The 23,704-nt window shown below is 52.1% G+C and overlaps 1 protein-coding gene across 4 annotated transcripts; it reads right to left on the reverse strand.

The window, feature by feature from the left end:
• Positions 1 to 608: 608 nt before the first annotated feature.
• Positions 609 to 10,296, reverse strand: TMEM171 (transmembrane protein 171). Of its 4 annotated transcripts, none has more exons than XM_014851872.3 (4): positions 10,162 to 10,296; positions 7,545 to 8,252; positions 3,196 to 3,334; positions 609 to 884 (listed from the first exon to the last, which is right to left on the reverse strand). In XM_014851872.3, exons 2-4 carry the CDS (start codon positions 8,182 to 8,184, stop codon positions 689 to 691), a joined length of 975 nt encoding a protein of 324 aa, XP_014707358.1. In that variant the 5' UTR covers positions 8,185 to 8,252; positions 10,162 to 10,296; the 3' UTR covers positions 609 to 688. The 4 variants fall into 4 exon arrangements, with proteins under 4 accessions (XP_014707358.1, XP_014707356.1, XP_014707357.1 ...); XM_014851870.3 differs by having other exon boundaries at positions 609 to 887; XM_014851871.3 differs by having other exon boundaries at positions 609 to 887; positions 10,070 to 10,230.
• Positions 10,297 to 23,704: the final 13,408 nt, after the last annotated feature.

A 23,704-nucleotide genomic window follows, 5' to 3' on the forward strand; every position in this document is an offset into this window, starting at 1 on the left:
GAGGCACGTCCCTCCTGGGCCTCTCCGGGGGAATCTAGTTACCAAAGCACCCCAAGAAATGTCTTCTCCAGAAGTGGCACTTGACCATAAGGAGCCTCCAGGACAAAGCATGCTGTAGCTCCCCAGCGTAAATGACGTGATTACCCTGGTTAGCTCCTTCAAAATGAGAGAAAGAAAAGACGAAGAGGAGAGGGGGAGGTAAGAGAAGAATAAAGAAATTAGGAGAACAATCTGGTTTCTCTGCCCCAGAAGCAATTAACACTAGAAACGGGATGGACCGAGCTAAACATTAACAGCTGTTTCTGGTTGGCCTTTGACAGCACAAGCTAGAGACGTGCGCCTGGCTTTCAGAAACCAGCTAGATGGGTTCAAAACCCAGCCTCACCGTTTAGAAGCAATGTGACCTTGAATAAGTTAATTAGCTTCTCTGAGACTTTGTTTGTTGATCCATGGACCTCCTGGAGGAGCAGGTCTCAATGAGAGAATGAGCTCAAGTGTCCCCGGCTGGAGGCACTTTGCCTCTCCCGTGGTCTGAAGCACTGACCGCTTAATCAGGAGGGGGGGTTCCTGATGCTGATGCTGTACCACGGAAATCAGAACACGGCTGATGCTATTGCAATTTTTATTAGAAAACAAGTTAAATAAAAAAGTGAACAATTCTATATAAAATTGAGCTTGGGCCCGCAGGTCACGGCGGGGAAGGCTCAGAAGATGGAAACAAGGATGCAGCTGTAGCAGTTTCTTTCTCTTCGTATCTGGGCGGCGATTCAGATGAGAGATGTGGAGCGTGTGGGATCTCAGAGGATAAGGTGGTCCCAGAAATAGCATAGACAGGTTCACAATCTCCCTCCGAGGCCGCACCTTGGCCCTGGGGAGCCGGGGTCCTGCTGAGAAGAAAGAGAGAGAACATGAATGGGAGAGAGGGAGGCAGTTACACGCCCTAAGTACAGGGTCCTTTCCAAATGTTTAATCGTAAGCATTGACGAGCATTTGCAAGGCTGTCAGGAGGATTTCCTCCAGATGCGGTTTTTTTACAGACTTGTCTCTCTTCCTTCCTTTCCTTAGAGTGATCGTCACGTGAAGACGGCCTCACTCCTGCTGTCATTTCGCTTTTCACTGAAAAGACACGGACTGCAAACACATGATGCCGTCCAAAAGGCACACACACAGGGACTGTTCTCTGCTATTTCGTCTCCTGAGACAGCTAACGTAAGGCAGACAGACTTCTCAAATAGAACATTAAGTCATTAAGCCAAGAACTGGAAGGGAGGCAGGAAGGCTGATGGAGTGGCTCCAGCACAGGCGGATCAGAGCCTGAATTTCCGCTCTGCTGCTTTCTAGCCGTGTGATCTTGGGCCAGTGATCAACCCCTCTGGGCCTCGGTCCCCTCATCTGCAGAGGGGACGGTGACGCCTTCTGCCTCCTGAGTGCTGTGGGAATTACAGGGGTGACGCCAGGCCCCGGCGCACATGAGACACGGGAGCAGAAGCAGGAGTTGCTTTTTAAGTTAACAGATGTTTGTTTTGGGGCTTGGGGAGGTTCGTCTTGGGAGAAAAGTACAGATCTGCGAACAGAATTCTACAAATGTCCAGACCCTAACCTCCCCTTCGTGCAGCCAGGGCAATCCCTACATTCAGCTCTGGTCGGACCTCCAGCTCACCACCCCGTCGGAAGCACAAGAAGAACAGGTGCATTAAACCGTGAACGGCCAGGTAAGGCAGCGCCCACCCCAGTGTGCTCCCTGTGTCTCCCGGGGCCTGCTGCACTGCTTTCAAGAATGCACGTGTCCCGGGCCAGCCCCTGTGGCCTAATGGTTAAGTTTGGTGCAGTCCACTTTGGGGCCCGGGTTTGCTTCCCAGGCATGGACCTACACTACTCATCTGTCTGTGGCCATGCTGTGGTGGTGGCTCACATACAAAAAGAGGAAGATTGGCAGCGGATGTTAGCTCAGGACGAATCTTCCTCAGCAAAATAAATTAATTAATTAAAAAATGCACATGTCTCAATGTCTCGAAAGTCGACTCTGGCTGAATCCTGCCCACCCCTCCACTCAGCCCTGTGACATTTTCCAGCAATCCTTCCCTCACGTCCCTGGTCTCCCACTTGGGAAGGGCCTAGAGCCTCTTGCAGCCCTGCTCCTCCATGGCCCTTCCCAGAACTCCTCCTACCACACCCTCCCCTCCTGTGGATTCGCGACAAGCCTTTGACTCACTGCCCTCCTGTTTCAGCAGCCTCTCTGAAGTTCTATCTCCAGCACGCACCTCTCTCCCAGGTCCTGGCCCACCCAGTCACCTCAAAGGCCCACGCCTCGCGATACACCGCAAGCCAGCTCACCGTCTTCTTCCTGCTTGCAGCAAGCCGGGTCCCAGCTCCTCAGTCAGGGGAGTCCACTGCCCCTGTCACTCACCCTGGACCCATGGTTTCTGCTCCTCCTCACTGTCATCCTCCATTCCAGATGCCCTCCCACACTCTCCCTTTCTAAGTACCAGAGTTCCAGGTTCCTGTCACCTCAGGCCTGTTTGCAAGAGTCAGGCCACCTCCAGCCCTTCTCCGTCTGAACTGTGCTGGGTGCTGCTTGCAGGCCATTGCTTGGCCTCCGAAACCTCCCCCCGCGGCCCTCTGCCTGAAGGAAAAACCTTTGATTTATGTCGTTTAATCTGACCCCAGGGACGCCTCCTAGTCTGTGGCACGTGGGAGCATGGGGAAGGGAGTGTGAAACTTCTGTTTGTCTTCAATCAATCTGAGAAGGCTCTGAGGCCCAGGGAACAACCTAATATCAAGGGGAGAAGCCCAGCTGGGGCGGGTCAGGGTGCAGGCTGAGTTCAGCCAGTCACCTAGGTGCCTCCATGAGACCTGGGGCCCCTCTGTACCCGCTGGAGGTCCCCGGGACCCCACTCCCCACGACCCAGAGCAGCAAGGCCTCCCACAGCAAGCGCGGAATGGTTCAAGGTTCACCCCTGCTGGGCCCCGGGCTTGCCCACAGTTCCAGTCAGGATTATCAGCTCTGTGCTGCCCAGTGTCCTGAAAGATCCTGCTGATATCAAGGCAATAATTCTGACATAACGTCAGCAAGAAAGGCCCTCACGCTCGGACGTTTACTCTTGGGCTGCAGCTGAAAGCCAGTTTGTCCTGCATCCAGGCACCAGCCTAAAAGGTCGGACATGCCTATGCCCGGGTTCGGACGGGAAGCCTTACCCGCGGTGAAAAATACTGTAGTACGAAGGTGGGTTTTCACGGGGAAGCGAACCGTCAGCCCCTGGACTTGGCGTTCCTGCAGAAGCTGACTGAGGAAAGTACGGTGGCGGAGGGGGCGGGAATATGATCACAGCATCACCTGAGAAGACACAGGATTTCAGCAAAGACAGATGAGCAATAAACGTAAGCAGATTAGCAAGAGCAAAATAAATTAGTTATATATTTGACACATCGGGACAAAAGGTCAAAACACCTGTGCTGACTCCAGAATTAAAACATGGGCATTTGCAGAGAAAGAAAGAGCAGAGGTTTACAGGGGCTGGGGCCGAGGCGAGCTGGAGCGAGCGTGTTGTGGGTGCAGAGTTCTGTCTGGGATGATGAGAAACTTCTAGAAATTGATAGTGGTGATGGCTGCACAATACTGTGAATGTACTTTGCCACTGTTCACTTAAAAATGGTTTAAATGGTAAATTGTATGTTATATATATTTGACCACAATATTTTAAAATGTGGGCCTATATTTCACAGCAAGTCTGAGCTAAAGCATTTTGGTGAAACGTTTGCTAACGGTGTCCCTGCACCGCCTGGGGTGTCTACTGCAGGAAGCTTTCCTTGTTTTCGGCTGACGATTTTAATTCATCAAAAGCCAGCTGGTGGATAAAGTGCCTCGTTCCTCAACTGCAGTTTCAGCCTCTGAACAAACGACAATAAGCTATAGCCCGTCGGCCGCTGCCAGAGCTGTGGGTTCTGCCCTGTAGAGTCTTTCATCTGCCAACAGTTCACCCAAGCTTTACAAAAGAAAGTCAAACTCCAAGAAAAGCTTGTTTTTGCATTTCTGTTGCTACTGTTCAATCCAGAACACATCCCTGTGATTTGGGGAGAAACTAGGGAGCAGATGCAAGCTCCAGTTTGTACTCTGATCTCAATACAAAATGCATCACATGAGTTGCCCAGAACATTCTAGACAAGTGGCAGCACCCCCTCTACATAGAGGCTGGGGGCAGCCTCTGATGAGTGGGCAGCACGGAATGCCAACTCAGGAAAAATGGAGGAGAGAGCACCTGCAGGGAGGGGATCGGTGGGCACCAGCGGCAACTCTGATGCTCGCCCAGGCAGGTACCAGATTCTTTAAAGCTACAGGGCTTCCCTTTGCCAGTTAACAACCCAGCGTGGTCGTGAACAAGTTACTTAAACCCCTAGGCCTCAGCTGCCACATCGGTAAATTGCAGGCCGTCCGCGTGCCTGCCTTGGAGCATGGGCAGAAGGACTTGTGTGCGGAGGTGACAACAGCACCAACTCTCCCAGCCGGGACATGCCCACGGAGGTGACAACAGCACCAACTCTCCCAGCCGGGACAAGCCCACAGAGGTGACAACAGCACCAACTCTCCCAGCCGGGACATGTCCACGGAGGTGACAACAGCACCAACTCTCCCAGCCGGGACAAGCCCACGGAGGTGACAACAGCACCAACTCTCCCAGCCGGGACAAGCCCACGGAGGTGACAACAGCACCAACTCTCCCAGCCGGGACAAGCCCACGGAGGGCTCTCCTCCCACTGCACCAGCACATGGCACTTCCTCGCAGCTCTGAGGCAACACTCGGAGCTGGCAGTCTGGCCAGGGGCTCCACTCTGCACCTCGGTGCCTCGCTCAGCTCCCCGGAGGTAACCGTGCCCCTCAGAATGCACTGACCCACATCTCCTTCTGCAAGGAGATGGCGATTAGAGCTGGAAATAGACACCGCCAACCTAAACCTGAGGGAGCCCAATGGTTCTAATTTTTTCAGAAGGTCTTCGTAGGTCAGATAAAGGAGGTCGAGTGTTCACTCTAAATACACACTGATCCAAGTCACTAGGGATCAGAGAGACCACCCTTCTGCCCACCAGCCCCAGCCCTCCCAACCTTGCCACCTGCTCTCCCCAGAAGGAGGCTCCATCGCCCTTGGGGCTCTCTTTCGCTGTGTCCTGCAGGACTGGAAGTCTCTGTGATTGACAGCACGCCCCCCCCACCGAGGGAGGGCTGTCTCATGCCCCTGCTTGTGTATCCAGGGTCCAACACCAGTTGTGCCCACCATGCGACAGCAGGTGTCTTGGGTTATCTGTTCTTGGTGGGTGGGGTCTTCCATTCTGGGATCAGCTGAATTCTGGGATTTAGCTGAGAACTACCTCTCCTCACCCCAATTCCCTCGTAAGGCAGAGCTGACCACTGACAGACAATGTCTTCAGTCTTATCAATTGCACCAAAAGGCATGATTTCCAAAAATTTAAACCCTATCCTATAATATTATATAAAGAGAGAAAAACAAGGAGTCAGGGTGCCAGGTTTTCAGAGCTTTGATGGGACTTAAAGAGCTCAGTGGGAACCGTCAGGAAAACTGTGGGGCCAACACCAGGACGGTGACCTGGTGTCACCGCACCCCAGCACCAGCACCCCTGCTCCCTGCTGCCCCCGATTCCAGCCACCAGGAGGGAGGCCCGCCCCAAAGATGCCCTGACGGTAAACCCAAAGGGCATCCTTGAAATGCTCCCGACTAATGGAAGACGACGAGCGTCTCACGAGAGCATTGACTGTACCCCACCATGTTCCCCGAAACTGGGCACATCTACCATGTTGGGGAGCCCTTCTGTCACATAACCACCACACACCACACCTGGTGAAGGATGAAACGAGCAGAAACAGAACAACGGCCCCGTGATCTGGGGAGGGTGCTGTGCGAGGGCCATGGTATACACGCGCCCACCGCCCGGGCCTGGATCCTGGCTCTGCCGCTTGCTAGTCTGTGTCGTTGGGCAGGTGATTTGATATCCCTGTGCCTCAGTTTCGTCATCTTTAACATGAAAATACTAAGAGTGCCTCCTAAGTGGGTTGTTGTAGGCATGAAGGAATTCACACAACAGGCCCTTGGAGAGCACGGGTTTCGGCACTTGGATGGGAGTTTGGCCCAAGAATAGCCCCTGTCTATGTGTCAGCATCACTGATGCATAAGTACAACTCGTGCTGGCACCATAAGTATATAAGAGCACAAATAAGCAAGCTGGAAGCTGCAACCCTGACTCAACAAGAGGACTGTCTGTAAACCCACTTGCCCTCCCTCTCCGAGGCCAGTGCCACACCAGGACCGCAGCCCCCAGTGAGTCCTGCTGCCCTGGCGGACAGCCCCAAACAGGAGAAACGCCTCACTTGCGTTGATTTGCAAAAATGAGCAGTGTGGTTATGTGACAAAAGAGCTCCCCAACATGATAGATGTTTTCAGTCCCTTCAGGGAACACGGTGGGGTACAGTCAATGATCTCATGAGATGCTCGTCGTCTTCCATTACTCGGGAGCATTTCAAGCATGCCTTTTGGGTTTACCATCAGGGCATCTTTGGGGCTGGGCCTCCCTCCTGGTGGCTGGAATCAGGGGACAGCAGGGAGAAGGGGTGCTGGTGCTGGGGTGCGGTGACTCCAGGGGGCTCCGTCCTGATGTTGGCCCCACAGTATTCCTTGGGGTTTTCCTTTGGTCATATGAGGTGGAGGCCAAAGCAGCCAGTGTGCTGTCGGGGGCTGACTCTGGGAAATGGTAACTTGGCAATTCTGCAGAACCCAGAGGACCCCAAAGCAATTTCTAGGCCTTCCGGGGGGAAAGAAGTGACAGATGCTGTCACATGTCATCTTCACCTGGGCCACTGCTTCCAAACTTTGGCCCAACCCCAAAGCCAAAGATGGAGTTACAGAAAACGAAGAACAAAGTGGAAAACAGTGCACAAGTCCCCCTCAAAATGTAGCAGACTGGGGGACTTGGGACAGACCCAGAATCCCAGAATGTTAGTGCTGGAAGGAATCTTAGAAGTGAAATCCTCGTCTTATAGGCAGATAAGATAAGGCCAAGAGAGGGGAAGGACCTGCCAAGAACAGCGGCCAGCGACAGCCAGGGACAAGAACCCACGTGTCCAATACCAGAAGTTTTCAGTATGAGGATAACTGGGGAAACAGAGCCACCTGGCAGGGCCCTCAGGTGACAGGAGGCTCCCCAGGCTATCCTCACAGTTCCTCTCACTTTCCTCTTAATTTGCTCTGTGACCTTAGTCAAGGTCACAACTTAATGTCCCATGCTTTTGCTAAATAATAAGGAATTGCTGGAGGGGATAATGTGTACAAGGATTCCTATGGGGTTTCCCACAGCAGCGGCACCAGGTATGTGTGCCTGTGTGTGTGTGTGTGTGTGTGTGTGTGTGTGTGTGCAAGAGAGAGACAGAGACAGAGACACAGAGAGAAGGAGAATCCAGGCCAGACCCGAGGGCAACGCGGTGAGACCTTGATGCAACAGCTGCTGTGATACCAGCAAACACAGGGAGGATAGCCACCCACCTACAGTGACCTGGACGGGCTCCGTGTGCGGGGTCTGTCTCTCTTCACATTCGGAGGCATCCTGGCCCACATTCAAGTTGTTTCTCTTCTTGACATGGGCAACCACGAAGAAACACAATCCCACAAGTACAATCAAGGGTCCCATGATCTGCAGGGGCAGGAAGCCACAGATCTGGGGCTCCACGTCGGCAGTCTGGGTCTTGTTCAGCTGTTCCGGCACCCAGTCTGAGCTGCATCCAGGGACCCAAATGCCCAGGGTGCTGACAAGCATGCCACTCGTCAAGAACAGAAACCCAAAGATGAGGTACTGGGCAAACTGGCGGCTCTGTCCACAGATGAAGGCTCGGTCGGGGTCCGCCCTCTCCCCTCGCTGCCGCCACTCACGGAGCTGCAGCTGTGCCCGGGAGCGGGCCAGGACCACAGCCCCCAGCCCCACCGCAGCACACGTCGGCCCGGCCACCTTCAGCACCCTGCTGCAGTCTGGGAGGGCCTCGTACTGGCATGCCTGGAACCCAAAGATGGAGAGCAGGACTCCCACGCACAACAAGACGGCGCCAAAGACAGAAAGGAAGAAAATGAGCTTGCTGACGTGCCTGTCTCGCTGGACCCGGTCTGGCTCAGCAGCGGCTGTGGGAGACATGGCCAGGAGAGGCGCCTCCTCACGGCGGGATGAGATGCGTTTCCTGCCCTCCAAAGGCTTCGACAGCTCTGCAAACACACCAACACCAAATCAAAGTGGGCACACGTGCCCCGGACCAGCCCTGCGCTTCTGCTGGCTGTCTCAGAAGTACCCCCAGGATGAAATCACAGGACACAACTTTCTGCAGCTGATACCCTGCAGAACAGTCAGCTGGTTTATGAGTCAGGAGAACTGGCATTGAGAAACTTCTCCGTACATAATTTTATGAAGACATTCGAGAAGAGGGAATGCAATTACCATGCACCCAAGAGTATCTTTTAAAAAACAAAACTCATACAACAAAAGTAGCTGGGTGTGGCTTTTCCTGTTATGAGTCTTACACACTCACTTCCCCAAGATAAAAACAATGGCGAGTGCGGGAAGGACCGTCGGGATTATTTCTGATTTACGGACGTTCCACGTTTCATCACAGCTGCTCTGAGCATTTCCAAGTCGGTAAATTTTCGTTCAGTAATGAACTTTCCATTTCCTGCTTTAGACTGTGGCAACTTTCCATTCTCTGCTTTATCCTAAGGCTCCCTGAGCAGGAGACCCAAGTTCAGTGGTTTCAATTGAATGCGAAGGGGGTTCAGGAACAAAGTGGGTTTGGTGGATTTTAAGCTAATTCTCCCAAAATGTGATTGTTGAGTTCTCAAACAGGCACACTCTGGGGCTGCCCGCCTGCGGCCTGGGATGACCTGGGGGGGCTGGCACACCAGGTTAGGTGGAGTCTGTCTCCAAGGTGGGCAGATGGCCTCTCACTCGCCCTCTGCAGGACGAGCCACTTCCACAAGAGGTTCAGGCTCAGTTAGAAATAAGCAGCAGATAACATCACCAGTTAAAAGCAGTAAACAGCAACAGAACTTGACTTTGGAAGAAAAGCATACGTGAAACCAAGTGGGAAAGTGCCTTCCACACACTCACCCAGCCCCGTGCTCCGAGGGGCCCACGATGGGCGCCAAGCCCTCGGTGAAGAGTGGTCCCAACCCGCAGGCCCACTTCATGACCTGCTTCCCTTGTCTCCTTCTCATGGACAGGACACGTCACAGGACCCTTCCAGTTGAGGCACTCGAAAAGACAACCCAAGCGTGAAGACCATTTTCACTTGCTCGGGGAAAGAAAACTTGCGAAATAATCTGTGCCACTCGCATCCATGGTCACATGACGGAGCTTAAGACTGAGGCTCTAAGGCCAAGGACGTCTTGACAAACCCAAATCATGACCCAGTAGGGAAAGAGAGCAAACAGCTGGCCTTATACCAGGAAGCGCTTCTCCAGGAAAAAGTACCATAGAGGCAGAAGGAAGTTAAAGAAACAGGGAAACGTAGGAGGGAAGTAAGTTTTCATTTTAAATTTGCACAAACTGTACTTATGAAGATGCAACTCAGTTGAGAAAAGTCTTAAAGGAGGTGCTGCACGACCTAAAAAGGAATCTTTTTGAATTGCACAACCTCCTTTGCAGGTTCTGGAGATTCGGGTGGTTCTCTGCTACAGGGTCCTACCAGGTGTTCACTGTACGCCTGGTACCTTCGACTTTGAAGTGAGTCACAAGGCTTCAAACGTCTTAAGACAAGTTCCCCAATACTAGCAAAGCAAAGAGAAGCCAAAATGGGATTTGCAGCTTCTTTTCCACGGGCTAGCCGACTGAGCACGGAGCGTCTGTGTCTGTGCCCAGTCGGTGAGTCCGTCTGTCTTCCTCACGGATCCACTCACAAACGGACACACGGACATCCACACGAATAGAAAATTAAACCTTTTCCAAATACCAACCCACACGTAATTTCCCGAAAGCCGAACCCGCCTCCCCAACACTGTCAGTTTGAGAGGCCCTTTCCGCAGCATCTCACCACGTCCGCGCCCCTGGCGCTTCCGGGGACCCAGGCGGAGGGACCTTAGAGAGGCGGCTGGCGTTGGGGTTGCGGGGAGGCCGGCAGCTCACCTGCGCTCGCCCTGCGCGCGCTGCGCCCGCCGTGTCCGGGAGCCGCTGCGGCCTCGGGGTCGGCTCGGCGGGCAGCCCGGCCCCGGCCCGGCCTGGGCGCGGCCTCCGCCTCCACCTCCGCGCGGCCTCCGCGGCGCCGGCCCTCACCGCACGCTCCCACCTGCGCGGCGGGGCCCGGGCGCGGCTCCGCCCGTATTGACAGAAGGGGCGGTGCCGCGAGGGCGGCGGCCGGGCGGGGCGGCCCGGGGGAGCTGCCGCCGCAGGGGGCTGGCCCCTCGGGGAGTGCAGGGCAGGGTCGGCCTCGGGGCGCAGGGCGGGCCGGTGCGCGCGAGACCTCGGGGGACGGGGCCCCGGGGGCGGCCGGGGGATTGCGCTCCGGCCGCGGGGACTACGCGCTGGCCGGCCGAGAACCGGGCGGCGGGCAGGGAGCCGGGTCCCTTGAGCCGAGGGCCCAGAATTGGGGGCGGGTGAGAAGGGGAAGCGCCTGCGCCCCTCTCCGGACGTGGGCCCCGCGCCCCCGCTGCCGCACGTCGGCCGCCGCGCGGTCTGGGACGCGTCCACCCTTGGCCCGGTGGCCCTCCTGCCGCTCCAGAGCCATCGGCCGGGGTCACTGGAGCAAGTCCCTGCCGGCGCCTCCCCAACAAACAGGTTATGGAGCCGCCGGGTCACAGATGCGCGCGGTCCACAAGGACCTGAGACGGGGACAGGGGGGCCTCGCCCCAGAATGAAGCGGGCCCTGTGCCGACCGGGCGGGTCAGCTGTGTCCCTTGCGCACCCACACGGATGCTCACAGCCCTCCTGTGCGGTAGAACCACCCCCCCCCCCCGACCCCCCGTCCCGTTCCCTTTTGCTAAGGACTTGCCGAATTAAACTGGTTACTTTCCCTGCCCTTGAACCCAGAGTTTCGGGATGGGTTTGCTAATCCTGTGCTATTTGTCACCTGCCCGGTGACCAGGGACACAGATCCAACCGTGCCAGTTTCCAGGCCAGAGGTCAGGGCGCTGTGGAAGGTGAGTCAAGGGCTCAGCCCAGGCGCAGAAGCGCTGTGAGTCCTGGGGACCTCCGCACCCGTGCTTCTCCCTGGCTTCCTGTCCACTTTACCTGAAACGCAGTCAAGAGTTAGTGCCAGTTGCGTTACCGTTTTCTAAAGAGCGTGCGCTTTGTGTGGGTGACACAGCAAGTTGTTCCCAGTCCTTCTCACTGAGGGTCAACAATGGGTTCGGCTCAGCTTAGGACCAGAGGTGGGAAGGAGTCTTAAAGGCGTCAGAGGGAGGCAAAGAGGGAGGGGTGGGTAGCCGGGCTCTGAGGGCTGGGGTGGGTGGGAGAGGGCTTCATCAGGGAGGCAGCCTGGCCCGGTTCCTGCCATTGGAATTTGCACTGGCCCCCAAGTGGCCAAATGTGGGCTTTTTCACAGCCAGGGTGCCCTGGCCTCTGCGCCTCTCTGCAGTCCCTGAAGAAGGACCCCTGGTTGTTACCATAATGAATGAATATCCTGACCTTGCTCTGTGCCCGGTCCTGGTACCTGCTTTGCCCACAGCCTGTGGGCCTTCACTGTGCGTCTGCAGCGACGCAGAGAAGGTTGGAGACAGAAGGGGGGAGCGGAGCTAAAACAGTCATTTTTCCGTTGAGGAAACTGAAGGCCAAAGACGTGAAATGACCCCACAGCTGGTTAATGTGGAGCAAAGGCCAGAACTAGATGTACTGTTTATTGTTCGTTCTGGGTACACTTGTCACCCAGAGGACACACAACACCATGAGCTCAGAAAATGGTTTTTTATGACATGGCTTTTTAATTGTTATAACAATACAGATGTTGTTATCCCAAGGACATTGCTGCAATCTGTGTCCAGGAGGAGATATCCTGGTCAGAGTGTCAGGATATGCCACCTTCTGGGAGGGCCTCAAAGTGCACCTGCCTAACAAGCAGATAACCAGCAGGGTGACTGCATGACAGGAGCGGGCACCGGGCTTTCTAGGAAGGCAGCCCCCGGAGAATCGCCCCCTCTACACGGGCCTGCTAGCAACTCCTTCTTGCACAAAAGGGTTTCCATGTCTCTCCCCTCCTCATTCTTTCCTTCTCCCTTGCTTGACACTCAGTCTCTGGCTGTGTCGTGTGCAGACCTGCAAGGGGTCTGTTGATCCAGCTGCCTCCCTGGTGCCACATGACTGTGGGGTGGCCACACATGACAGGCTCGAATGTCCTGGCACCAAGGACAATCAGATTAGCTTCCACTTGGGAAACCTGCTGCTTGGACTGTTTGTGTCTTTTGGAGCCTGTTTGACTAAATTAAACTCCTTGGAAACCAATCATCGGTCAAGTATGAAAGACGTCCCCACCAGCCTCACAGGTGCTGGTCTTTGTAACAGACCTGTTCTTAGGAGGGAGGCCGGACGGCCTCTTAGCTGTCTAAAACCAAGTGGCCTTTTCCAACCTGTGTGCTAGTGAAAAAAGATCAGCCCAGACTGAATCCTTAGAAAAATAGCATCAGAGCAAGCTTTAAAAAAAGTGGAGGCACCTTGGATTCAGGAAGTGAACACAGAGGGCAAAGCCGAGGAATGCGTTCCTTTATTCACTCGGCAGACAGTTATTGGGTGCTGGACATGTGCCAACAAACAAAACACAGCATCCTGTGCCCTCGGGGAACTTACATTTTAATGAGAAGGAGAAAGAGGAAAGAAAGGTCAATTAGACGGGTATTAGAAGGCAGTACGTGCCGTGGAAAATATTCAGGAGTCACAGAAGGGGACTGGAGAGTGCCGGGAGCGCCAGCCTCAGTTGGGTAGTTCAGGCAGGTATCTCTGAGAAGCTAGGTGACATTGCAGCGAAACTGGAGGCAATGAGGAAGTGAGATTATCAACTGTTGCATAACGAATTACCTCAGAGGGTTTTTAGCTGCGAGAGATGTGATCTGACTTATGTTTAAAAAGAAAACAGTGGCTTCTGAGTGAGCCCAGCCTGTGGAGGAGGGAGGGTGGGAGCGAGGCGGCCATTCAGGAGGCTGTTAGAGGAACCCAGGAGAGAGGTGACCATGGCTGGTGTTGGGAGGTGATGCCAGCTATTGGATTCCGCATGTATCTTCAAGATGGAGTCAACAGGGCTTTCCATGGACGGGATGTGGGTTTTGACTCCGAGGTTTTTGGCCAGAGGAACTGGAAGGATGGTTCTGGCGTTGGCTGAGATGGGAAGGCTGGGGCAAGACAAGCTCGAGGGGAAGCTTTAGGGCTGAATTTGGGGCATGTTACCTTTGAGATGGCCAGTGGGATATAGAGGCCTGGAGTTCAGGAATTCTGGGAGGAATACTTTCCTGCGGTTTGTCAGCGAGGTTTGTTACAAAATCAAGAAAGCCAGCCCTGCTCTGGAAGGGTTTACACATGCACATGTGGCTACACCTGCCTGGTCACAGCTGGTGCCACTGCTGGCTCCGAGCAGGCACCGAGCAGGGGGCAGACAGGTGCTAGCCAAGCTGGGGATTTCAGGAGTTTGCAGAGGCCCAGGGCAGCCAGCACAGCTGGCGGGATGAGTGCTGGTGCAGGAGCTTCTGCTGCTCTGTGCCCTAAGGAACCAGTACCCATTGCTCCCAGGAGACAGGCCACACTGGCCGCAGAGGCCCCAGGGCACTGCCACCCAGCAGAAGCAGCTCAGGGCAAGTGGCATGGATTGGCTTGCAGAACTCAGTATTGTCATTTTTCAGACTTCACAAGATTCAGAAAGACAGTCCATCGGGTCTGCCAGCTTCTAGTTTCTCTTTTCTCGTTCAGCTTCTCTCTGGTTCTGCCTCAAACTACCTTTAGCACCCAGAAGCGTGCACTCCTCTCTTCCAGTTCCTGACGGTTCCTGAGACCCCGCTGGGGATGGTGTACAGGAATTTGCTCTCCAGTGCTAGGTCTGAGGTCCACGTTTCAGCAAATACTCCTAGGACCCCAGCGATGCCTCTGAACGCAGCTGGGCCCCATGCAGCTGCCTAACCCTGCAGAGGGCACTGCGTCAACGGAGGCCAAGATCCCGGGGGCATTCTCCTCCTCCCCCACCCCTACGCTGGACTTAGACCCAGAGGCTGAGAGATATGTCCTGCATGAGGTTGAGTGATTTGGCAAACTTGAGCTGAGGGCTTAGATTTGGCCCCTTAGCTGACCCCCGGTGCAAGGACTAATCTTTCGCAGAGTCATTTTATTGCCTGAGATGGGGCTGTTGATTTGAAGTGGTTGATAACAGCTCTGCTGGGGCTGGAGCCAGGGGGTGGAATGCAAGGAGGTGTTTCAGCGAGAGCGAGAGGGAGTCTCTTGGCAGAGGCCTCCCAGGTGCCGAGGGAAGAGACCACTTCAAGGGGGGCGGCAGCATCTGGCAAGGGGCCAGAGGAGCCCAGCGTGTTGACAGTAAGAGTTTTATGGAAATGTCGTGGTCGCCTGGCATCTCGTGTTGGCACCAAACACCTACCCCTGGGGCTCGCCCCATGGCCAAGTGGTTAAGCTCGTGCACACCCCTTCAGCGGCCCGGGGTTTCCCTGGTTCAGACCTAGCGCTGCTCATCAGGCCATGCTGAGGTGGCATCCCACATAGCACAACCAGAAGGACCTACCACTAGAATATACAACTATGTACTGGGGGCCCTGGGGAGAAGAAGAAGAAGGGAAAAAAAGATTAGCAATAGATGTTAGCTCAGGGCCAATCTTTATAAAACAAAAAACAGCTACCATTGACTAGGTCCCAAAGAATGAATTATTTCTCCCCAGAATGTAAAGAGGGGATGAGTCTAATCTGAGTGTAGATCTTGGCTTTGCCACTTGCTAGCTGTGTGACCTTCGACAAATAAACAACCTTCCTGTGCCTTTGTGTCCTTGTCTATGATTTGGGAATAACCAAACCCACCTCAAAGGAGGTCTTTTTTAAAATTTTTCTCCCCAAAGCCCCAGTACATGTTGTATATCCTGGTTGTAGGTCATTCTAGTTCTTCTATGTGGGACGCCACCACAGCATGGCTTGAGGAGCGGTGCTGGGTCCAAACCAGGGAGCCCCAGGCCACCAAAGCAGAGCTCAAGAACTTAACCACTTGGCCATGTGGCCGAGCCCCCTAAAGGAAGACTTGAAGAGTAAGTGTCTGGCACGTGGCGAGCCAGCAGTAAATGTACCTCTGGCTGGCCACCTCGTCTTCTATCTGTGCTTCCTTCCCCACAGCTTCAGGAAGGCTGATCTGACAAACCCATGGAGAAAGAGGGAGGAGGGGGATCAGGATGCTCAGGGAGAGCAAAGTGAGTTCTGTTGACTTCAGTCCTCAGTTTGCAGTGCTTTGAGCCCCACCAGCTCAGCGCCTCCCTGTGGCACGTTTCCAGTTGTCTCTGTGACTCCTCATAGGTGCGCGTCACATGATCTCAAGAACTAGCCACCCAAGTGGTCACCCTGTCATCTGCCCTGTTGTTCTGACTCAGCCCCACCACCATCTGCAGCCACCAAAGCTTCTGGAAGGCAACTTGCTGCTCCTGAAATCCCTGGAAGGAGATGTGGGGACCCTGCGAGGGTGCTCCCCGGAGCCGGTCAGTGGCCAGGGCTCAGGCTCCACCTGCCTGACCGCTCCTGGGTCCACCACGCCCTTGGTTCTGGCCCTCCACTTCCTGGTTGCCACTGACGGTGCCAGAAAGGATTCAGATCATCTTACAGTGCTCCGAAAATATAGCCAGGTGAAATCAATAGGAAAGTACATGAGAAAGAGAAGGAGAAGCTGACGGTATTTCCTGCCTCGTTCAGCTCGTTGGTAACGTGCGGGGTGGGGAATCCTTTGGCCATCATCCATTCAGGAAACTTGGCTATTTTAGGATCAGACGTAGAAACCTGTCTGAGACACCGGGAGATGGCTCTCCAAATGGTCTGACCCAGACACCTGGGTCGAATGCTGAGGTGCTAGAGGTGGGGACCCCAGCACCTGGCTGACGTCCGGCGGGCAGGGTGCAGCCTCCCCCAGGGGCGTTGGTCATCATCTCACACGCTTGAACCCTCAGCTTCTCCCGTAGCAACTGCTGGCCCAGAAAGTGAAGGAATCAGAAACCGAACACCTGAGAGCTGGGCATCTGATCAATTAAAGGCAGTTTAGCAGGAAGCCACCTCCTGAACACCCCGGATTTCAACAAAAGGTTCCTTGTCACAGCCAGAGAACACAGGTAAAGCCAAAGCTTGAGGCGGTGTTGATTCAGGAAGAAGGAAAAGAAAATTGCTCTTTAGGTTTTTTTTTTGTTAACCGACCTCACAGAGTTATTGAAAGGATTAAATGAATACAGAGAGAAAGACCTACTGTCATTTGTGCTTGGATGCAATTCCAAGAGAAGTGTTTTCTTCTAAATAATGACAACAGCTAACACCTGCATCAAACCTACTCTGTGTTTTTGGTGATGTACACACGTCTAACTCATTTGCATTTCACGGCAAGCCTATGAGGCGAGTACTGCTGAGCCTGAGTTGCAGATGCACAGAGAGGGCGAGCGGTTCCTACCTCTCCCACAGCAAGTGGCCGGGCTGGACTTGAAGCCCCTGCTGGTCTCCTCTCCCGGCCAGCCTGCAGCACTGCCACAGCGTCCTTTGTCCTTGTGCACAGGAGGCAGCTATGGCTATTTTTCAGTGTCAGTTTTGAGTCATTCAAGGGCAAGCTAACAAACTCCCATTCATTCGTTAATTCTCCAATTAACTGTTGTTTCCCCAGAGAGACCCCTGATCTAAATCGGCTCCGACTCCCGAACCCCCATTGTTTTCAGAGGACCTGATATTTTTCATTCAGGGCACTTATCACAAGTGTAGTGACTTATTGTCCCTTGAGACCACTGCTCCCCCACCTGCTTAAACCACTGTGTCACCCTCTGCCCTTCCTGTCGCTGTCGTCCCCAGCCTCCCAGGTGTCCCGTCGTCCGGCTCGGGTTTTGGCACCTGGCGCTCAGGTCTTTTCCATTTCAAATGCTGCCTTGATCCTGGATGCTTCAGCCTCCCGTGGATGACCCAGCCCACATCGGCCTTCTCCTCTCCAAGTCCTTCCCCTCGTGTCCATCTCAGCTGACCCCTCCCACCAGCTCACGCTGGACCAGGGATGACCTGAAACATCTCCTGCAAAAGCAGGCGTTGGAGCACATCCTTCCATCTTACTTGTCCAACCAGTCCTGCTACAGCTGTGCTTTGCTCCCAACCAGACCCTTGGCTGGCTCCGTCCGCCCTCTCCTCTTTTCTTCACGTCTTTCTTGTGCTGTTTACATGCTGCGGTGTCAGTTCAGCAGCACTCTTTCTGACCCCGTGAATTTCCAAGCCTCTGTCTTTTCATCACACCCATCTGGCAATTCTGCCTTTGCTCACTTTCCCGAGCCTGAATCTCTGCAGCTGGTGACAGACACAACTCTAGGACCCACTGCTCTCTGCATAAATCAGTGTCACCAAGCCAAAGGCCCTCAGCAACGCCTGCCCACCCAACCCCATTTTGCTCCTAGAGTCGCTTTCCACACGACTATTTCAGCAGCTGGCCCAAAGCCCAGGGAGCCCTTTCCTCGGCTCTGGTGACGCCCCTGATGGCCCAGATCCCTGCCTGGTCGGCGCCGTTCTTCAAGGGAAGACACCTGGGGGAAACCCTTGGCCAAGGCCGCCCCACCTGTCATGCCCTTGGCTTGGGGTCCCCGGGTTATATCCTTGTAATTTGCTCTCAAGCGCTTGGTTCCAAGAGCATCACAGCTCTGGCCCTAGTCAGGGGCTTCAATCTTTGCCTCCTCTGTGGCAAAGCCAGTTCCCCCTTCACAGTGACTTTGCCCTGACGTTGGACCCCAGCCCCTGTTCTAGGCTCCCCTCCCTTGTGAGGAGCTCTCCCTTGAGGGCTCCAGATGTTTCTTGCCGGAAGCCTGTCTGCGTCACCTCCCTCCGTCAGTGATGTGTAGGGGAGGGAGGACCATTTCCCTCCCCCTTCTGAGTTCTTGCCTGAGGCCTGGGAATAAAAAACACATTTGCAAGAGGAAAACAGAAGAAGGTTACCAACATGGATACCTCATGGATACGTGGGAGATCCCCAGGGAAAATGAGGAGCTCCCAGCTTGGCCTAGAGTTCAGGCTTAAATACCGTCTGAACTGGTAAGGGCGCAATGGCGGCCTTTCAGGGGAGCAGGAGTCATTGTTGGAAAGACGAAAGGGGGCCCTTAGGAGAACAGACAGGAGGTGCAATGGTTTGTGACCAATGAGTTCGGGTGTGGTGTCGACTCCTCTCCTGGGATGGTCCACCTCCTCTGGTTGATGGAACTCCCAGGGAGGGGATCGGTGACAATCGAGTTCCTTTTGGACCATCCGTCTCCAGGCGGTCAGCGGAGTTCAGAGACGGCCTCTGTCTGCATTGGCTTTTTCTAAAGTGCCTGCAGCTCAAAATAATCAATATGCCAGAGTGGCACATTTTGGGGAGGCATATTCTCCCGCCCTTCAAACACTTAAAATACAGTTGGTGAACTGTCTGCAAAGGGCCAGATAGTAAATATTTAGGCTCTGCAGGCCATCTGGTCTGTCGTGACTTGCCGACTCTGCTGCCATGGCAGGAATGCCAACTTAGACACAGACAGCGTATAGACAGATGAACGTGGCTGCCTCCAATAAAACGCTACTGTGGACACTGAAATTGAAATGCCATATACTTTTCACCAAATATTCTTCTTTTAAAAATTTTTTCAGGGGCCGGCCCCGTGGCCGAGTGGTTAAGTTCGCGCTCTGCTTCGGCGGCCCAGGGTTTCACGGGTTCAGATCCTGGGTACCGACATGGCACCACTCATCAGGCCATGCTGAGGTGACTTCCCACATGCCACAATGAGAAGGACCCACAACTAAAAATACACAACTATGTACTGGGGGGCTTTGGGAGAAAAAGAAAAAATAAAATCTTTAAAAAAATTTTTTTTCAACCATTTAAAGTGTACAAATCATTCTTAGTTCACTGGCCACGGAAAACTGGGGCCCTCCCCTGTCTGTGGTCCCTCAGGGGCCACAGCGGGGCCCTTTTGTACGCAGCTCAAATTCTCTCCCTCTGGACCGCGCCCCTAATTATTTGCAGCACAGACCCCTCCCCCAAAGTCTGTCAGATTCAATATGGAGCAAAATACCACCAGTCTTCAAACCAGGGTGTGGGACCCTGAGGACTTCCCAAGGGCACGGGGCCTGGGTCCTTTCACGAACCAATTTCCCCGCCCTCACCTCCCCAGCGCTCTTGCCTAGGCCGATCTGCCCGGGCGCGCCTCCTGGGGGCTGACCCCTCTCCCACTGATTCTGTCAGTTCCTTTCACTGGACTAAAGGCCTCGGAGGCTCAAAGGGGCAATTCTAAGTCGTGGGGTCGAGTCAGTTCTAAAGGACTGGGCCACACATCCTGCAAGTCAACCAGCTTGGAAGGAGGACACAAGATCCGCTGATAGAGCACTAGAAATAATTTATGAAGAAATCATTTTGTGATTTTTGGCAAAAAACTTGGAAGTAATTCAAGTTCCTCTCTTTGCTTCTACTTATTTACATGAACAAGGAGTGTGAATACTTACATCCATCACAGTGAAAACCAGGAACAGAGCTCTCATTCTCTCGATAAGTGATCCGCTGATAGCCCTCATCCGGTGCATTAATGGATGAATTTCTAGTAATCGTTTGCTTTTGCATTTAGTGAGTACCAATTTTTATAGTACATTCGTGTTTGATCAATTAGTGATAATAATAATTGTACTGATAGTTCAATCCCAAACAATTTTAATACTCATGTTTATAGGGAACTAAAAAAGGTAGTGTAATGCATATTTTCTTTCAAAGCAAAATATATTTATCTCAAAGAAATTTGATAAAGTGATTACTAAGAAAGGCTCCTGCATACAAATATTACATTGGGGTAAAATTCTGTGGGGAGGTAAGGTATGGAAATGAAAATAACAATACAATAACGAAAAACATGTAAAATGTATTACTACTAAAGAAAAGCTGGCTAATTTTTAAAAATAGATTATGGTTATGTCATGAACTAAGCCAGACCCGCTCGGTCACAGACTGCTCTCAGGTTACTTGCAGCCCCTACAAAGATGTCCGGAGCAGCGGAAGGCTGGCGCCTCCCCACAGCCTCCTCACGGTGACGCGACGGTCCGGAGGCCGCAGGTCCTCTTCTCCTGGACGCGCAGAGCCCAAGTACCGACTGAGATGAGGACAGCAGACGCAGCTGGGGAAGGCCCCCCGCCGTGGCCTTTCCGAACTTAGCTGACTTCCCAAACTCTGTCGTCCTGATGTCCCAGCCGACCGGCTTATGGTTTACACTAAGTAGCACACACACGATAGCACACGCAGGCTGCAGAATTTTAGAGTAAATTACAGACGTGTTAACAGTGAGTGTCAACCTGCTGATGTATTTATACCCCATTAGGCATCTTTAAAAGTGAGGTATGTGTTATTTTTAAATGTCCGTGTTTACAACGTGACATGAATACAGCTCCATTCTATTTAAATTTATGATGGAAATTTTACACGTCAACTTTACACGAGCAAGGAGGGGCCTTCTTTTAAAGGTCCCTCCGGAGCCCTCTCCCGGCAGGGCTGTCCGCGGCTGGGGGTGCTCGCCCACCCTCCTCCCAGAGCCCTGGGAGCTCTGTGCTTTTCTTGGGCAAAGGGGGGCCTGGGAATGGGGTCAAGTCCTTTGAAAGTGGGTTGGTGGAAGGAGGCAGCTCACCTTTTGCCCTCAAGGCGGGTCTGCCAGTGGGAAGAGCGCCAGGACCCCTTGTGGACGCAGGGCTCCCGTACGTGGGCAGGGACTAGGCCTCACTAGGTGACGGGCGTGAGTTCGGTGGCTCCTTAGGTATTAACATGTGAGTAAAGGCCTCCCAGAAGTGTAAATACGTAAGCTTGAACTAAAGCGATTTCGAGTTCAAGAATACTAAGTGAGAGCAAACCATAAATGCGATGAAAGTGGAACTTTTCATTTTAACGGAGCTCGTTCGAGGACAATAGGCGTGAAGCTAGGATCTGACTCGCAAATTTCTAAACACAGCTTCAGCCTGGTCATGTCGACATCAGGGTCGACTAAGGGCCCTGGAATGGCGTATGTCTTTAGGCCTAAAGAGGGGCAGCTTGTGAGTGGAGGACGTCTCCGGACAAAATTAGCATTCGGACAGTTCTTTCTTTTTTTTTTTTTTTTGAGGAAGATTAGCCCTGAGTTAACTGCTGCCAATCCTCCTCCTTTTACTGAGGAAGACTGGCCCTGAGCTAACATCCGTGCCCATCTTCCTCTACTTTATACGTGGGACGCCTACCACAGCATGGCTTGCCAAGCGGTGCCACGTCCACACCCGGGATCTGAACCGGTGAACCCAGGCCGCCAAAGCAGAACGTGCGCACTTAACCGCTGCGCCACTGGGCCGGCCCCCAGACGGTTCTTTCTATAGGCATTACTGCCCGGCTGCCAACTTCTGGTACTTGAAGGTCTCCTGGCCTTAGATCCATGTAGGAATTATGTAGGAATTGAAATTTAGACCTTTGAAGTCTGTGTGTTTACAGCTTCAATATCATTGGTGATCTATAGTTTTTACAGTTAGGGAGGGATTATTAATTTTGTCTATTATATAAAAAACTTGTAATGAGGTAGAGTGATTAAAACAGAATAATAGCAGGTCAAATAGTTGGAACTGTTTCCACTTCCTATGCGTCATTTGTACTTGTGTGAGTTACTTTTGTAAATATTAAGTGAAATGATGCAAAGGACTAAAGAACTAGTCAGGAAAACAATTATTGGTGTATGACCATGCAGATGGAAAGTTCTTCTGTAAGAGGTGATGTTGCATCGTGTCAGCCTAGTTGGCACAGACGTGCCACAGTGAGAGAAGGAGTTCGAACCTACAATTTAACTTTGACAAAGTTATGTAATTTTTACTAATATCTCACTTATTGAGAGAGACATAGTGGTGAGGCCCTGTGGTGAATAACATATTAAATTGTAAGGTAAAGAAGAAGCTTCAGTTTGGCCTGGCCTCCTCCTGCCTTTCTCCCCTAAACGGAGGGAGAGGTACATTGAAGCCACTTGACTAGGGTGTTGAGCAGTTTACTCAAATTTCGTGGGATGAAAGCCCACCAGTCTAGTAAGGACTAAGCTTAATAAATGTGTTTGATTTGCATTCAGTTGATGTGACAAATTCTTGCAATCCTTATCTTCAGGAATTAAGTGAATAATATTTGCTTGGGGCCGTGAAGGGTCTTGGTCTGTGCTAACCTAAATTCCTAGTCCAGAACTGATAATATTGGTGTTAGGGGAAGGAGTAATGTTGATATCACAATTAGCAGTGGTAAAAGTATTATTCATTTCATGTTTTCAAGTTATTTTATTTTCATGTTACTTATTGATGGGAGCATGATTAGTGACGTGGAGGTTAATTGTACATAGAAATATAGATTGAATCATGCTATGATAGCTATTAATGTTGGTAAAATAATGTTATTTTTTGTTATTTCTTGAGTAGTTATTAATTTAGGTAAAACTCCTGAAAGTGGTGGGAAGCCTCCTAATGAGAACATAGTAGAATAAATATAGCAATTAAGGGTGTTTCTCTCATTTATAAGAAGGTGAAGTGCTGTGGTGGATGAATTACATAGGAAGACTATGTGTCGCAAGTGGTGTCACAATGTAAATTAATAAATGTAGGATTATTCTAGTTGGATTTTAAATTACAGCTGTTGTTCAACCTATGTGACCAATTGAGGAATGGGCCATGATTTTTTGTGGTTGCATGTGGTTGAATCCTCCTCATCCTCCTTGTATGATTGATAAAATAGCTATAACTAGTAGCATGTTTAGATTAATGGAGGATGAAATTGATATAAAATTGATGGTGGTGCAAGTTTCTGTCAAGTTAAAAGAATTAGGACAGATGTTACTGGAATACCTTGTGTGACTTTGGGGCCTCAAAAGTGGCGTGGGGAAAGGCCAAGTTTTAGGATGAGGGCTGTTGTTATGATAACGGATGCTGTTGGGGTAAAACTTTTATAATTGTTCATTGGCCGGAATATGCTAGATTAACAATAACAGCTATTGCGAGGAGTATAGATGCCATGGCTCACGTGGATGCTTTCAGTGGACGCTTCCATGCCTCATGGGTGAATTTCGTTTTATTAAAACTGGCATAATAGCTAATATATTTATTTTGAAGCTGATTCAGATTATTAATCAGTGTGAGTTTATTATAACAAATGTAGTTCCTGAAATGACAGTAAGATGATAATAAAAATACGAGGAGTTATGAGTCCAGGAAGGACATCAACCAGCATTTTCAGGGCATGGGCCCAATGGCTTATTTAGCCGACCTCACTACAGAATATGGTGTAATGTGGTAGCATGGAGATTTTTGAATTCTTAGGGGTAGGTTCAATCCCTATAAGTCTAGAAAAAGAGGATTTAAACCTCTATAATTCACTCGAACAAAGTAACTCTTTTGTCAGATGTATTTCTTATGTTTGTGGTGAGATGCTTGATACAATGATGGGTAATGATAAGTGGCATATGCAAAGGGCTAGTGTTAGTGGTAGGAAATTTTTTCATAGAAG

The sequence above is a fragment of the Equus asinus genome, chromosome 9, assembly GCF_041296235.1.
Source record: "Equus asinus isolate D_3611 breed Donkey chromosome 9, EquAss-T2T_v2, whole genome shotgun sequence".
Classification (NCBI taxonomy): domain Eukaryota; kingdom Metazoa; phylum Chordata; class Mammalia; order Perissodactyla; family Equidae; genus Equus; species Equus asinus.

Excerpts from the sequence above, each read along its gene's own strand:
- TMEM171 (XM_014851870.3), bottom strand. The coding sequence starts at position 8,184 with ATGTCTCCCACAGCCGCTGCTGAGCCAGACCGGGTCCAGCGAGACAGG. Across the intron at positions 3,335-7,544 it reads GCCCGTCCAGGTCACTGTAG|GTGATGCTGTGATCATATTC; the intron begins GTGGGTGGCTAT and ends GTGTCTTCTCAG. Across the intron at positions 888-3,195 it reads TACAGTATTTTTCACCGCGG|CAGGACCCCGGCTCCCCAGG; the intron begins GTAAGGCTTCCC and ends CTTTCTTCTCAG.